Below are 16390 nucleotides of genomic sequence, written 5' to 3' on the forward strand. Positions count from 1 at the left end.
TCATCAACAGCTCGCTAAGGCACAAGTTGCCTGGCGCCGTCTCCGAACGCACTCCTTTACAAACCCACAAATATACACACACTTTTTTACATGACATGACACACCAACACTCCTCGCTATGCGAGTCCATAGCCTCTTTAGACATCTCTGAAACTGCAGGGAAGGCATACCCTCTCCAGATCCGGCCGCTCCAACGTCTTAATTACGGGACGCAATACCACGTGACCCGAGTCTCGTGGTTCAACTTCGGGCTATTGAAAGAATCGTGAAGGCGGCTGCAAGGCATTGCCTGGCAGCCATCCCCTACTGAACCAAATTGACAAAATAGAGCTGTCTCCTCTTCGAGCAAGCCTGTGCGTTTAGGCGGTTTGCGCGTTTGCGCAACGCCGATGGAGTGTCGTTGATTCACACTAACTATTAAATTGACAGCATGGCATTAGGGCTGCACTGTTTGGTTCGTGCTCACTGGTTTGACAGGCGCACCCCTCACAGATTTGTCTCCTCCCCGTTAGGCTTACGTTGGCGTGTTTCTGTACATTCCGAAAAGACCGATGAGTGTCGTCAGCACTCCCATTGCCGCTGGTAGGAATAGCATGGACGTGTAGAAGCCAAGCCAAGCGAAGTAAAGGCCAGTCTTCTCGCCGAAATAGCGCCTGCGAAAGTGACATGCGACAACCATGAAGGAGAACTTTTTTTTATCGCATATAATTAAATTTCTATAGTTTTAATGGCCATAACTACGATATGATCATGAGGTATGTCATAGCGCGGGGCTACGGAATATTTTAGACCAGAGTGGATTCTTTAACGCACACGCAAAGGTAAGCACAAAGTTTTTGTTGCATTTCGCCCCAACCGCATCGTACAGAAAAGTGGGGGCGCGTAAATATAATGCATATTTTGGTTGTTTTCTTAGTAGTATGTACCATCGCTCCTTTGCTAAACAAAATTTACTCTCCAATACCTTGGAATGTTTTGTCTGAAGTAAAACGTTTGAACTGCGGTCGCAAATGCTTGCGCGCGAGCTACGAATTTCCAGAATTACACTCCTCAAAGCAATAAACTGTCATCCACGGGTTTGCAGCGCGAATCAACCAGAGGAAAGCCACACCGAATTTCAGAAAGAAAGCGTCTCACTTGACACAGAGTTCGTGTTGCTCCTAAACCAACGCACTTCCGAGGCGATAATTCTTTTATATAATAAATTGGAAAGCTTTCTGTATGATAATTTCTTATGGAATTTCTTGTAGCTTCGCTCTACAGACGCGTCGATGATACTTTCTCGCTTCGGCGAACCTTCCTTTACCTTTAAGTTCTGTTCGAATGATGGCATAACCCGGAGAAGTTTTTGTCCCAATTTCGCTACACGTTGGATCTGAACACCTAAATCAAGTCATGGGTGGCCATAGCCTGTCGAGTAATTGGGCCATTTCTAAGTTAAGATAAAACAGCGTTTCTGAAGGCAACGCGCGCCGTTCGCTCTCTCTCGCCACACGGCGCGCGCTGATTAGACGCCGGAGAAGCGCCGGTGGGAGGAGCAATCGCGTCCTTGCTGAGGCGGTGGGGCCCTCTCTTGCGTTGAACCAGTTTTAATCATTTAAATGAGAGGCAGATTTGCCGTAAGTTGTCTTCGTGTTACACGCCGCAACATGCTGAGAAGCATGCTTTAGAGGAGAAAAATTGCCATTTGAAATGAATTGTGAGACAGAATTTAACAAATTTCTTTCTATTAATGCAATTAAATCCTGATTATAACTTTATTTTAAAGTACTTTAAATTATGTTAGTTTATTACAAGCCGGTTTTGACTAATTGTACACTCGTTTTTGACGGTAGTTTGACAACTTAATTTACCGTGACGACAACATGACACCGCGACAAGCAGAGACCATTAGGTGCTTCGTCCCTAAAAAACAGACACTGCACATGCTGCTTCTAAGGAGGCTTCCAATGAGGGTTAATGCATGAAAAGTTGTGCGGCCCTATCCTTTCAGGTGCGTAGATTCAAAACATCATCTCTTCAATATTGAATGTTTTGCAGACTGCCATAGTATGAGAGCTTCGTTAGAGCGAAAATATGCCAAAATGAGGACACTGGTAACGCCTGAATTAGGTGTTATTAGTGTCTATGCGGTATTGCTTCATCTGTCGCGTGTCTAAAATTGAGATACACTTCTGCAACAGGAGCCCAGCTCCAGTTTATTTAATGTGGTTTAAAAATCACACCACATATATGAAGTAAAACGGCTTGAGAGCAAATTTGTACGTTCTCAGTTTGCACACAAGAGTTTTAAACAGCAATACGAATGGTTTTTCTTACGCAAAGAAATCATACGCAGGCTATCAGAGGTTAATGGAAGTAGATTGCATTGTACTACAGAGCGCCGCCGAAAATCTTAGCATTGGCACAAAATACCGCACCTGATGAGTCCCAACGGTTGCTGTTTGTACCATGCTGCTGGTCGGGCCCACTCGCTGTAGAGAAGCTGCAAAGAGACGAAATAGGTGGTCTGATGGTTTCTCGTCCGGTTGCTCAGTAAACTTTTATCAGCATTAGCATAATAAAAAAAGGCGACATGTCTTGTACATAGCAGCAATATCTTTTGAACCGCCATGCTTTTGTTTTTTTTTAGTTGAATATACTGCCAATCTCCGACTAACATCATATATTTATTTATTTATCTGGTTCGCAATGTATGTTTGTGATACCAGAGACGAAACGTGGCGGTAGGCGTCACCATGACTAGCACTCTTGCGCCAAAACATGAATTTGCCACGTAGTAGAATTGAGAAAAAAATAGATAGATAGATAGATAGATAGATAGATAGATAGATAGATAGATAGATAGATAGATAGATAGATAGATAGATAGATAGATCTGAAAACAATCATGAGAACGTGCTTTCCATCACTTATTGAACTACGTGCAAAGATGAAGAAATTGTGTGGTAGATCTATAAAATAACTAGACTGATAAACCTGATTGCCTTCACGTAGCTATATTCTGCGTTTAACTGGGTGTGCTTGCGTGTGACTCTGTACGACTTCCCAATCTCTAAAGTTTTGTTGCCTTAATAATCAATCACATAGACTAGCTTCATTCTGTATTTTTTGAAGAGTATCATTTAATTAGAGGTCTCAACTGAGAGAGCTTACCCTGCGCTCCGTGGCAACTTCCTTGAGAGGATCGAAGGGTCCGCTTCCACAGGGTCCCTGCACAAATAAAATTAAGCAATTCTAGGAGCAGCCAGTAGCTGGAGCTTTCACGGGCTGACCACATAGCCCTATAGTGACGCAGTTCAATATCAAATTAGCACCTAAGCAAACGCTGACGTTCAAGATCTGAACACGAAAGAGTACTCAAAAGTATTAAAACACTTTGCTCTGGCAATGATCGCATGTTTCTATGTGCCGGATACCGTAGATTCGTGGCGAGAGTGAAAAAAAAAGGCGTATTAGGTTATTAGGTTCTATATAGCATGAAATACGGGCATGCCAAGCTTGTGACTTTTTAACAAAGAGAAAATCATGAGAAAATTTAACATTTTCTGATAATTTTTCAGCAAAGGCTTATCGACAGAAGTTCAAAAAACAGTGTTTAAGTTTCAGAAACGTAATGCTTTCTCGTTGAATAAGTTAACTTAGATCAAGGTATGTCAAGTGAGATTATGAGGAAAAGAACAGCATTTGCATGGATACGTAATCGGCCAACATTGGAACAATCTTAATGTCGCATGTTCGGAACATCCGAGCAACGCACACACTGAATACACGAAATTATTAGCAAAAAAAAAGAAAAGCTTTCTGCTAAGTGAGCAAACGTCAAACGAAACTGCAGTGGGGGTGCAGGGTTGCCACAATTATTTGCCGCACGCACGACCGGTTTTCTTAACCGGTTTCGGTTGTCGGTTTGACCTCCTACTGCCACACTATTTGCCTCTTTTCAGTTCTCACTAGGTCGCTGCCGTATAAATCGCATCGCAAACGCTCCGTTGGGGCCTTCATGCGTAGCAGTCACTGAATTTGCGCGGGCGGATTAATTCTCGATTCCATTTTTGCTGTCACGGAACTTCTTCGTCGTCCAAAGCTGTACAGATCGAGCAGTCTGTCCTTTCGCTTTAGTTTCGCTCCGACCTTCCTTGCATAAGTCCATATGCATCCTCTGCTTGTCTCCGATAAATTTTCACGGCAACCACCCGAGAAAAGGTCGGACCATCGACGAATTTGACCAAGAAGCGGTGCTATTGAAGGTTTTGCCAAAGTGTTGTTGGAGGTTAGAAATGTTGCAGCGCACACAGAGGGGGACAAAGCGAAGAAGATACAAGACACAGTGCCATCAGCACCGTCTTGTGTTTTCTTCACAGTGTGCGCTGCAACCTAAGATGCAATGCCAACTAGCCCACCAAGCCGTCCTCGTTTTGTTGGGGGTGTTATCAGTCAGGTTATTCTGCACTCGGGGGTCACTACAGTTCTACTTCTGTGAGATGAGCTCTTACGTCGTGCAAGGGAAAGGCTTCCAAGTAGACGTGGTCGTTGAGCAGCTTGTGTATGCCTGCGATTAATAAAAAAAAACAATACATAAACGTGTAGTTCGAGACTGTATTCTCATACCGATAATGTAGTGTCAAACTACCCTTAAGAAGAACAAAAGCTTATTTTGTAGCACGATCAACCTAAATAACAAAACACCACAATATTCTAACAATTCAATAATTTCTAGAAGTTGTTTTGTAGAAATGAACATTTTTTCCTGTTTTATAATTACAATCAAAAGGAGCAATGTCAGTGCGCATTATGAGCCAAATAGGCGCGCTCTTATAAGGAAGTCGAACACAAAAACATTAGATAGGGTATTTGTAGGGTCTTTTTAGTTTCCAAATATTTTCGAGATTGCCACTTCTGTTATCTGTTGAACTTCAATGCACTACACCAACGTGTCTCAGTGGGCAGCATTTAGTAAAAAAAAAACATTTCAGACGATCTGATGAGTTTCTAAAAGTTTCATTTAGCAACCTAAAGAGGGTGTACTCATTTCCAGTAACGTACGCACTTACGGCACATGACTGCGTATTCTCCCCTCCCTCGGAGAAACAGCATCAATAATCACCACAAGTGGTTTATGTAGCAGTCAACTTCCGTATAACGGGCCTAAAAAGTGCCATGACGCAAAGAGCAACAATTTTTTGGACGTTTCGAACAGAAACTGCACTTCAGTTCCGTCCCACCAACCAGCCCTGCGCACAAGCGGCTGGCTTCATATGGACTGAACGCACGATTTTTCCGTGCTGATGGTTCTATAGCCAACGCAGTAGAATTAACTGAGACGTAGCCATCCGCAAAACCACCAGGACCGGCGTAGGAGATGCAGAGAACGTTCTTTCTGTCCTCTGTACGCTAATAAAGAGCCAAGTATTAGCGCGTACAAAGACAAAGGAAAATAAAGTGCGTATAGGGAACCAAGCTCAAGTATGAGCGCGACACTCGCACGGCCGAACTATGCGCTACTGGGGATAGACGCTGCCGGCGAAGGCGGTTTGTCGCCGGATTTGGCAGCGTCGGCGGCAAGGACACGCGCGCGCATGCACGCCTCATTCGGCCTGGAGCACTGCTAGTCAGCAATAGTTAGATTGTGATGCACCAAGAATACAATCCGAGAGCTCTGCGTGTGCGCGGAAGTGGGGCACAGTGTTGTGACGAAAGGAGACACACCGTGGACATTCCCAGTTCTATAAGAGCAGTGGCGCCGCTCGACGTTGCATTGGAAGCGTATATAAAGGACACCTGCCAAGTGTTTTAGATGCGAAGCAGCTTATGGCTGGGGCTTTGTCCGTCTCTCCTTCCCGCGTCCGGCGGCGCCTACCCCTCACTGCGCATGCGCGTCCCCTCCCCCTCTTTCTCCTCTCCTACGCTTTCTCCCTCTTTCCTCTAGGAATCCTCTACTCTACATTAGTACGGAAAGCCGAGCTAGTTGGTACGAATGCATAGTACAATAGCGCAAGAAACACAGGGACACAGGCAAGAGAGACGATACAGGCGATACAGGCCTGTGTTCCTGTGTTTCTTGCGCTATTGTACCATGATATACTCTACGGAGCGGGGCGCGCGTCCCCTCTTCCTCTCTTTCCTCTACTACGCTTCCTCCTCTCTCCTCTAGGAATCCTCTACTCTACTACAGTGGCTAGAATGGGGAAGTGTGATGAGCGCGCCCACTCGGTCGTGCCGTTTTGCAGGGAACAAGGTAGATGGCGCTGCGGCCCGTATTCACGTCGCGCGCTTGAAGCAGAAGCGTTGCCAAGGTCGTGTATCGCCGCGTTTTGTTATTCCACTTAGCGTTCTTTCTTTTTTTTCTCGCTAGTGTGGCTACACACTTAGCATGTTGTAGCTCATTGATATGTAATGCTACGATGACGTGAACAGATGGCTGAAGCTTGCACGGATGCGGAATGCCCTCAGCTAAACGCGATCAACAGGATGTTGGATTCTTGTGATTGCAATAGTTTAGTTCGCCCTTAGATTTATTAAACAACTCTTAATGAAAAGAAGAGTGTGGACACTTTATTGTATTATTGTTTATTGTAATACACTTTATTGTTACTTGTCCAAACACAACAGAAAAACACACAGATGCAGTCGCACAGGTTAGAAAGCAGTCATGTGGCCTGAATGTTTATGTCAGACGGCTAAACTTCAGATGTTTTGTTTTTTTTTCTCTCGCGGGTAGATGCACGTTCCTTGTTCAGCGACTTCGTGTAAAAGTGGAGGCGCGTTATGAAAAAAATCTTTATCATCTGCTTGGTTAGGCTCTTGCATAACCAACCAGATGATAAAGCAGCTGACGGCTCTTCATTCGCATGATCATGCATTCAACTAACCAATCTGGGTTGTACTTCATTCCCTTTGCCGACTTACGTCGTGCACCCTGAAAACACTGAATGATGACAAGCTTGGGTGTGAGATCTCTTAGTCGGCTTTCAAGGACGTTTCCTTCGAGCTCCTCATTTTGCTGTTTCAGTTTCTGCATAGTGTTTTCATACCGCGAAAGCTTGGCCCTTAATCTTTCAATAGCTTGTGTTTACGCCCTCCTCTTTAATGATATACGAACAGCTCGAGTCAGGCTGCGTTGTTTCCGCGCAGATCTTTCATTAATGAGGCCTTTCCTGAGATGCTTGCACGAAACGCATTGTTCTTCTCTTGCGTAGTTCTCTGCCATTTTGACCTCCATATTACGGTACCAGTGACCACGTATGTAGCTCTCCTTGCCGACGGCAAACGGAAATTCTTCAAGAGTTCCAGCCCCTGGGTACACACTTAGCGTCTACCTGCCCTAACAGTGAGGCAGGGTTGTCGCGCCCACCGTGCAGTATCTGCACTCCTTCCACAAACACTTCTTGCTTCGCCCCGTTTTCTTCTTGTGTGAAAACAACCAACTTCCTGGCGAACAAGATGCTTTTGTCTTTTCTGGGTTCACACACATAGTAACCAACAGTCAGAGGAGATGCACCGAAAAAGGGCCTTGCCAGATATTTTTTCGGGGGGGGGGGGGGTTCAACCATACATTATGTATGTTCGTGCGTGCATCTGTATGTGTGCGTGTATATATACCCAAGCAAAATTGTAAAATTTCAGGGGGGGGGGGTTCAACCCCCCAACCCCCCCTTGGGTACGCCCCTGCACTGAACGTGTGTTTTCCCCACGAGGGCGACGGTAAGGCGAGATTGTCAAACGGCATGCACGAATCGCTGTCCATGTCAACACTGTCGATCGCGTTCTCAGCACTTAGTGATGAGGCAGTTTCTTGAGCACGTTTCTTCCTCGGTAGGGCATACTGTTCAGTCCTTGTAGAGCGCATTCTCCTCGGAAGCAGCACAGGCCTGGTTCTGTCAATGCGGACGAGCTCACAGTGTGCTCATAGTATCTAGAAATGAACCTGTCGTGGAAGTGGAGTCCGCACACTGCACAATTTTCTTCCAGTTCTTGTCGGCGCGAGGAATAGCGCGCTGCCACTGTGCGAGCAAGGCTGGGTCCTTCGGTACACCAAACAAGGACGGTTTAGTCTTATTAGACTTAAAGCCTGGCGTACACCCAGGCACAAAACAGTGACTCTGCCTCCGCGGCATGGCTACAAAGGACGGGGGGCGAACATTGCGCGAAGATCCGTAAAATTAACCGCACGCACATGTCACTCAACAAAGAGAAACAGCAGGCTTTTCGGCGCGGCAGAGCTTCAGCGACGTGAATGCGGGAGCGAGCGCCCCCACGCGGTTCCTTCTCCTCAGTCTTCAGCGCCTCCCATAGGAACCGCTCGCCGGTCGTCACACTTCCCCATTCTAGCCACTGTAACTCTACGGAGCGGCGCGCACGACAGGTGCTGCGACAGCTGCATAATCCGCTTGGAGCGCCACGGCAGTTCCGCGGTATGAAAACGACGGAGCGCGCTCCTCATTCTCTCTCCTGTGCAGCGCCGCCAGGAGCGCTCGGGCCGCTGCCGCGAAACGGGAGCGGCGACGTGGCGATCCCGAACTTCGCCTCGCGAAGCCGAAGTTCACGTGAACGGCGGCAAGCGGACCCTGAACTCCGGGCTCGGGAAGCCGAATCAAAACGTCAACGTCGAGCGGCGCGGCAACGCGAAGCCGAATCGAAACGTAAACGTGGAGCGCTGGATCCCCCCGAACTTCGGGCTCGTGAGGCCGAAAAGAAACGTGAACGGCGGCAAGCGGACCCTGAACGCCCAGGCTAAAAAAAAAAAATCACACCATCTTCCGCGAAAGCTAATCACCTCCCCGCTTCTTCGCATCCACACATGGTTCCCTTTAGCGGGAGATGGTGTAATTTTTTTTTTCGCCTCTCTTTCCCAGTAGAAGGAGGGGTAAGAGGCGCTCCTCGGGTCTTTGAACGCGTTGTCCGCCGCCATACTTGAATCCTGGCCCACCGGACGATGAAATTTTCAGACTTTTAGATGTACAGATGTGATCTTTAAAGGCTCAGACGTACAGACTAAACAGAACGAGAGAAACAGTGATAGGGGACGAAGTATCTGGCACATTATTGCACGCCATACGTAGCTTAAGAACAGTGAACATACACACACTAGCCAAGTTCATTGCTACGCTAGGTGATCAGAAGATGAGTCAAAGATGCACCGTGATCATAGCCCAACAAGGGCAGTGACAATTACATGTAGTAAATTTAGCAGGGAATTATGTTTTGCGCCTTTGATCAACGCTTAAGTGTTAGGTGCGCGGCGTGCCCGAACGATACAGCCGTTCTTCACAGGACTTCGCAAGTGCACCGGAAAAGTGCGGAACGGTTAAGCACATTGTCACCTTTGTGAGATTCTTTGTCTTCGTACGGAGCTCTCATGAGCACTTCCCACGCTATCCGACTTCGAATGGCTTGCGAGAAGACGGTGTCCTTGTACTGCATCAGGTACCTGCACAGAGGTGACGGCGATAAGAACTGTTCATGCCAATACGATATCGGGACTACTGAACAGATTAGACAGACACTAACAAGAAACTTTTAATCCAATTGGAAAGGTATATCAGTCTTGCAAAGCTACACCTTCGGAATTACGTAATGTATTTTGATACATTTTCACGGGCTCGATTCGCTAAAGCTCAGTGGAAGCTCAGTGGAAGACACCCTCTAAATTCCTCTTTTCGCTCGTTTAGAAGATAACGTAGGCACCTTCAGCACTAAAATTACCTAGGCGCGATAACATAAGGTACCTTCAGCACTGAAATTACCTAGACGCGATAACGTAAGGGACCTTCAGCACTAAAATTACCTAGACGCAATTTATTGCCGTCAAAATTCATACCGTTGTGACATGCATGTGCGGGGAGATTGTGACTGCCGTTCACATATCTAGTAAAGCCTCCTTACGGTTCTTATTCCTCCTCTTGCGGTAATAGTTGTCATTTTAGTTTTAAAGAAGCATAATTCACTCCGGCATCTATACTTGAGGATTAAGTGGCGTGAATTCATTGATTCGGCGGCGAGGGCTCTCTTCAAAAAGAAACAAGCAAGTTCGCTTCATCAAAAATGGGGAAATTTCTGAAATGACTGATAACAAAACTATGCCCCACGAATCATTGCTACGTTATTGCGCACCGCTTAGAGGACGAGGACAGAACTGCACAAACACAAGCGCAAACTTTCAACTGAATTTGTTGGGTGGAAAAATGATGCTTTCATACACGCATCACACACGCACATGTATAACAGCATCATTTGTCCACCCAGTGAATTCAGTTGAAAGTTTGCGCTTGTGTTTGTGCAGTTCTGTACTCGTCCTCTAAACGGTGCTCAATAACGTAGCAATGAGTAGATACCAAATAGCCTAAGCAACCACCCTCCCGGAAATCGCCAGCACAATCTTGATACCGGATATGTATCACCACGTTGTCGTACGGAGGTCGTCGTTCTTCTGCCTTCGGCTCCTCCCACTGTGTGAACACGTTCTGTGGGCCACTGCGGTCGAGTGCTCGCGATAGTTGTGTTACTGCTGTTAAAGAACTGACAAGCGCTCAGTTGGTATGAACTGCTTTGCCGCTACGATCCACAGGATCTGAGCGACAAGCACAAACCGAGCTATTGGGCCTACCATCTTTTTCAAGTACCACAGTGTTTCTATGCCATTGTGCAGATGTATTTGCGTATGGCGACATGCTGATGAGCACCTGAGAGCGCAGATACTCACATGGGCTCTCTCTGGCGCACGAACTCAGCGGTGAAGAACTGCCTCTCATCCGGTATGAGTTTCTTGTCGTAGGGAAACGGTATCCACAGCCTGGTCCACATGTTGTCCATTGTGGTTGGCTTTGCCTCCACGTCCAGTTCGGTCGAGCCTTCTTCGAGCTGCGATCACATCGATATGCGTGTTAGGGGCATGGACACGAGATCGACGGAGTCGTTTGCAGGCAATAGTAGCCCAGGGCGGTTTTCGAACATTGGAAAGATTCGAATCTGGATCGAGCCCATGGAGGAACAAAAAAACTAGGAGGGAGCGTCACGTGACATTTTTGAAGCGCAGCCAAAAAAAAAAAAATGAAACAGGGGCATGCTGGGAAATGAGCACACCCACGTGATTGAGTTTTGGAGTACGAGGGGGGAGCGGCGTCCGAGGAGGTTGGCTTGTGAACGCTAGGCGCGCGCGCTAGTCAAATTTTGTTTTTGTTCATGAACCCGCCAAGAAAGGAAATGAAACAGGACCATCATGGGAAATGAGCCTCGAACGCGAGGAGCAAGCGGCTTTAGAGGAGGCTGGCTTGTGGACGCTAGGCGTGCTCCCTCCTATTTTTTTTCTTTCCTCCATGATCGAGCCCCACATGGGTAAACTCTTCTCTGTTCCAGAAAGCGCTTGTGTTTGGTAATCAAAATTCATCTTTAAAGGGTCCCTAAACCACCTCCGATATTTTTTTTTAATATTTCAAGTAAACGCGCGCATCGAGTTCGGAATGCCGTCACGATCATGGAGGAAGGAAAAATAAGGAGAGGCCCTGACGTCACATTCGTGAAGCCTCCACATCGCAAACACCCGCATCGCCTCCTAGCGAAAGAGCCTCGAAACATTTCGCGATTTCCGTCGTGTCGTTTGCAAGCGCATGCGCGATTCGAGCCTTTTTTTTTTTTCGCCGTGCAAGCGTGCAAGCGGCGCCGCGGCGCAGTCGATTCACGCATGCTGCTCCTTGTGTGGGTTCTTTAGGAAAGCTACGCAATGCCCAGCTGTTGCGTATGGTTGCGTATACCCGGTGCAAATCGCGTGCACTGCGGAAAGTACCGGGTGTCACTTTTCATGTGTACGTACACGTTCGCTCATTGCTGATCAATAATGCATGGTATTTGCATGCGAAGCTCTCGGGTGTGCGCTCTGTTGCTTCTTACTCATTGTGTCAACTCAGAACGCACGTGCACTTTTGTTTTTGGCGTCTGACGCGCCGTACATAACATGCGTCGAAGGCATCGTACGTTTTTAGAGGCTGTGTCGCTCAACGAAAGGGCAATAAACTTATGTTGTTGTTATCGGACTACGTGGTGTATGTATTGTGCGGTGTGCGCTCGCTGCGTGCTTGTTGTTGTGTGCGTACTGGAATTACAAACTTTACGTGCACGATCGCGTATACAATACAGCGATGTCCTCTTTTCGACGTGAAGTTGCGTCAACTATAGGTTGGAGTTGCGCCGAATAGCTACTACGCTCACTCCATATGCACGAACAAAGAACCGCTAATCCGGCAACAGATCGGGAAATCGGGCAACGAGAAAGGGAAGGCTTAACGCCCAGCAGAACGCGTAAGTCACTGCTAGGTGAGTTCGAATACGATGATGCAGGGGCTGAACGTTTTTGATCACGGCACGTACCGGTATTCTGTACTGCTGCACAAAAACACTCCACGAAGAATTTCAGCACGCCGCGCTCGGGCCTGCCACGCACGAACAGCCTTGTAAACGTCTGCTTACAACATTTTACTGCGTGCGAACCGCACAATACGCGCTAAGTTTACGCCGGGACTACAAATCTGCGCAGAAGCTAACCACCGCGGAGAGTACGCCGCGGGGCGTCTGCTGTTTTGTTTGCCCCATAAATCTGACGTCACTTCCGCCACACTTTTCGCAATGCATTGAAATAGGATAGGGCCTCTGCTTAGTATTCCTTCCTCCACGGTCACGATCAACGGTGCCAAACGCGGTAGCGCTACCAGCCGCGGCCGCCCCACAAGTTTCAAGAAACAGTCCTCTTTCCTCTCCGTGCCTTTCGGCGTTCCTCAGCCCCTCAACGGTTCGCCGTGACGTCAACACGTCGTCTGCTCGTCACCTACAGCACCTGTTTGTTTGCTCACAGATACACACGCTTGCTGCTCTTCCTCCTCGCATGGCGAGGAGGCGCACTAGGCCAGGAGGAGAGATGAGCTGGATGAGACGACAAGGGAAGGAAAGAGGGAAATGAGCGAAGGCGTCTTTTGTATCATCTAGCGCCTGTAACTCCGATATTACGGCACAATTTCGAAAAAAAAGTCACAGTTTCACAGCAAGGGCGAAGCAATGAATACGATAGCAACAAATTGTAGTGTTACACGAAGTGAGGCTGGCAGCTAACTGTTTTGTATCCGATCTCGCGTAACTACAAAACGCTGGTGTGAAAGAATACGGCCGCTCCAGGGAGAGATGCTCTCCGCATAGTCACTTCGCATTGAGAGCGCAGCACGTAGAAGGCTATACGAGCTGCCCGCTGTGATGGCTTTCGAGATAGCGCGCGCGCCAGCGATCGCGACCGCGCCCTTAGATTCAAAGTTCAAAGTGGCTGCTCGCGCGACAAACCCCCCCGCCCACCCGCCCCCACCTCATGTCCTTTCATCATCGTTAAAGACGGGCTGGGCGTTTCCTGTCTGCTGCGACGGCAGGCCTCCCGAGCGGGGTGATGTTATCGCATGCACCCTCCGAGAGACGGAAATGGGCCGGCTCGTTTGATCTCTGCTTCGGCCGCATTCGTCGCCCCCGCTGGCGCGCTTTTACACGCGGTAGAACATACAATGTGCGGGGGGATCTTATCAATTAGGACTTCATACCGGAATGACATGACGGCGACGGCGACGGCAACGGCAAAAACTCGTCGAGGCTGTCCACATAATTGCTATCGCAATAACATTCTCACGGCTAGGTGTTCGTTGTAGACTCGTGCACACGTGCAACGCCACAACCTAATTTCGACCTCTGGGTGGTTTAGGAGCCCTTTAACAGCAATTTTCCCATGGCGGACATAACGGTAAAGCTTGTTGAACCAAATGTGGTTGCAGGTAGCTTTGGAACCTTGACCTCCGCACAGAGTTAACGAGGCACTTCTATCAGTGGGACTCATTGAAAGTCCTATAATTAAAAAGCGCAGCTTTCCCGCCCCTTAGTACGACGTCGAAAAAGTAAAGACACCGTAAGTATGGGGATTATCAATTTGTTACGCCTGTAATTCGACCAGGCATCCATTCACCCACTGAGTGAGTGAATCACTGAATGAGTGGATCAGTCAGGAACACTCGAAGTTCATTCAACATTTTTCAGTTTTGAGTTGTCAAACAATTCTAATGTATAAAAAAGGTGTTGGTCCGGCTGGCAGGTTCGCTCCCCAGACCAGCGCAATTTTTTTTAACTGAGAGCATTACTTTAAATAAGCATATATTTTGCAACTTAATGGTAGCTCTCGGAGAGACGGCAAATTTGTATAATGGAAAATCATGAATATTCTGTTTCCTGCATGCTTCGATGTCACGGGTGGTACAGCTATGGGTGGCACTATTATTTGTGTGTTTAAATTTGTAACCCACTCAAACGACCTTCGACATTTGTCATACCTCTACTGCGGAGCAGTAACATGACGGTGTCAGGTACAGTGCGAGGAGCTTAGCGTCAAATGCTCTCAAGAAAATAGTTACAGATCCAACTCTTTCTGCTGAGCTCTACATACAGGGAAACTTGGCATAATCGCCTTTCACCCAATGTTCCCTTGCACATGACATGACGTGCCTTACTGGCTCTCGTGCACATACTTTCTGTATGGGGTTGCGATGTCCTAGATGCAGACACTCTTTTCTGACCGAGTCTCAGAGGCCATAGTTTCGCAGGTATTACGGAAAGGGAAGTGCGAACAGGACGTCAATCGACAGTTAGGAAGATAAAGCCGCAAGTGATTCAATTGATATTCTACTCAGACGCTAAAAGACTGGCGCCTTGTGTTTCTGATGCCATCTCTGTGACGAGATATGTGAGCGAAAGACGTCAGTACCAAAGTCATTTCCGTCACGGAAAGGACGTCGGTGTTGACGTAATTTTCGCCATCATTTATGATGGAAATGACGTATGGAAGTTATTCTGGACGTGACTAGACCTCACCTGTAGACGTCATTTACGTGACTTAAATGACAAGAAGCGTGGTTATTCCGGAAGCGGGAATTGGAAGCGAAATGGACACGGTTAGTACAAATCTGACGTGAACGTAAGACAGGGAGTGGGTACTGGGTAGTCGCTTGTCTCATTGTAAGTAACCTAACGGAAGTTGAGGATGACCTGGTAATCATATAGTTATCGAGGCAAGGCCGGCTGCTGCATCACTTATTCAGCAAGAGGCAGCAGCAGCGCCATGGTCACGAAAACCTGAGAGGTCCACAACGAAAGCTTCGCCTTAATTGTAGTTTACGCTGCTTGTTTCAGTGATAAATGTTTACAAACCTCGGCAGTCTTTAACGTGTGACTCACCTTTTTGACGTCTGGCAGGACTGGGCACTCACCCTCCTCAACATGCACCGTCGGAAAGGACACCACCCTGCCCCTCTTCTGCAAAGGGCAAGTGAAACGGCGAACAAGTTTGAGTTTAACATATTTGAAATCATAGCGCGAAGCATTCAACGTACGAGGATTGGAGCAACGTGAGAGCTGGCTAAGAACAAAGCGGTTTACTACAAAATAGCTCCAAGAATTTAGCGCCTAGACTTGTAGAATGGCCGCACTTAGAGTTCGCGATCCGGATGCGAGGTGCGGCTCTTTTTACGTATAGAGTGTACCCGATTATTTCGTGTAATTTTTCATACTAGGAGTACGAAATGCGCCATAATCCACCATAGTTATCAGCAATATCACACGTCACCACAAAAGCGAGCGCAATCATTTTCATTGAATAATCTGCTTATTTAGGCTAATGCCCTAGACGCCTCATCAAACGCGAAACGTGGCAGTCGGTGGCATCGGCGCCAACACGGTGGGGTAAAAAAATCACCAGGTGATGACGCCACCCTATGGCGCCATGATGACGTCACAGACGCATGTGCGTTGTGTGGGTGTGTTATTGTGCGGTTGATGTCACTAGACAGATACATCGCTCATCCGGAACCGGTCGCGAAAACGAACGAAATGTTATTCGCCTTTAGCATTTCAAAGAAAAATCTGTGTCATGCCTATCACTCACATAATGCACTCGAACGATTACAGGCATCAGTGGTAGTGACGTAATTTGTTTTAGTCACAGTGAGTGCAATGCACAAACCTCTGCATTAACTCGTTAATGCATCAAGCTGGGCTAGTTGGTATTGATTTTATGCTTCCATATTGCTAGCGAACACGCACAAAGGACAACCTAGAAAGAGACAGGACAACCGCTAGCGGTTGTCCTGTCTCTTTCTATGTCGTCCTTTGTGCGTGTTCGCTAGCAATTTGTGATCAGTGTTGCGTGTTATGATATTTCCTAGTTTTCTGCATTGCTGATGTAATTGAATGTATAATTGTGAACTATATTTAGTTTTTTGTGTATTTAAGATTGCCGTTTTAATTGCATGCGTTCCTTTCCTTGTTAATAATGTTTCAATGCGTTCTTGTGGTTTTACGCCTCCGAGTAAGGTATGGGTAG

General features: G+C 47.3%; 1 protein-coding gene across 1 annotated transcript in view; it reads right to left on the reverse strand.

Annotated features, from left to right (window-relative positions):
- LOC119403265 (anoctamin-4) overlaps positions 1-16390 on the reverse strand; it is a 152862-nt gene that overhangs the window by 32985 nt on the left and 103487 nt on the right. The window contains exons 10-16 of the mRNA XM_049418248.1: positions 15247-15324; positions 10703-10860; positions 9324-9430; positions 4497-4552; positions 3157-3213; positions 2421-2485; positions 519-653 (exon numbers count right to left, since the gene is read on the reverse strand). Coding sequence (XP_049274205.1) covers positions 519-653; positions 2421-2485; positions 3157-3213; positions 4497-4552; positions 9324-9430; positions 10703-10860; positions 15247-15324 — 656 coding nt within the window. The remainder of the gene's footprint in view (positions 1-518; positions 654-2420; positions 2486-3156; positions 3214-4496; positions 4553-9323; positions 9431-10702; positions 10861-15246; positions 15325-16390) is intronic.

This window comes from Rhipicephalus sanguineus, chromosome 8 (assembly GCF_013339695.2).
Source record: "Rhipicephalus sanguineus isolate Rsan-2018 chromosome 8, BIME_Rsan_1.4, whole genome shotgun sequence".
In the NCBI taxonomy this organism is placed as follows: Eukaryota; Metazoa; Arthropoda; class Arachnida; order Ixodida; family Ixodidae; genus Rhipicephalus; species Rhipicephalus sanguineus.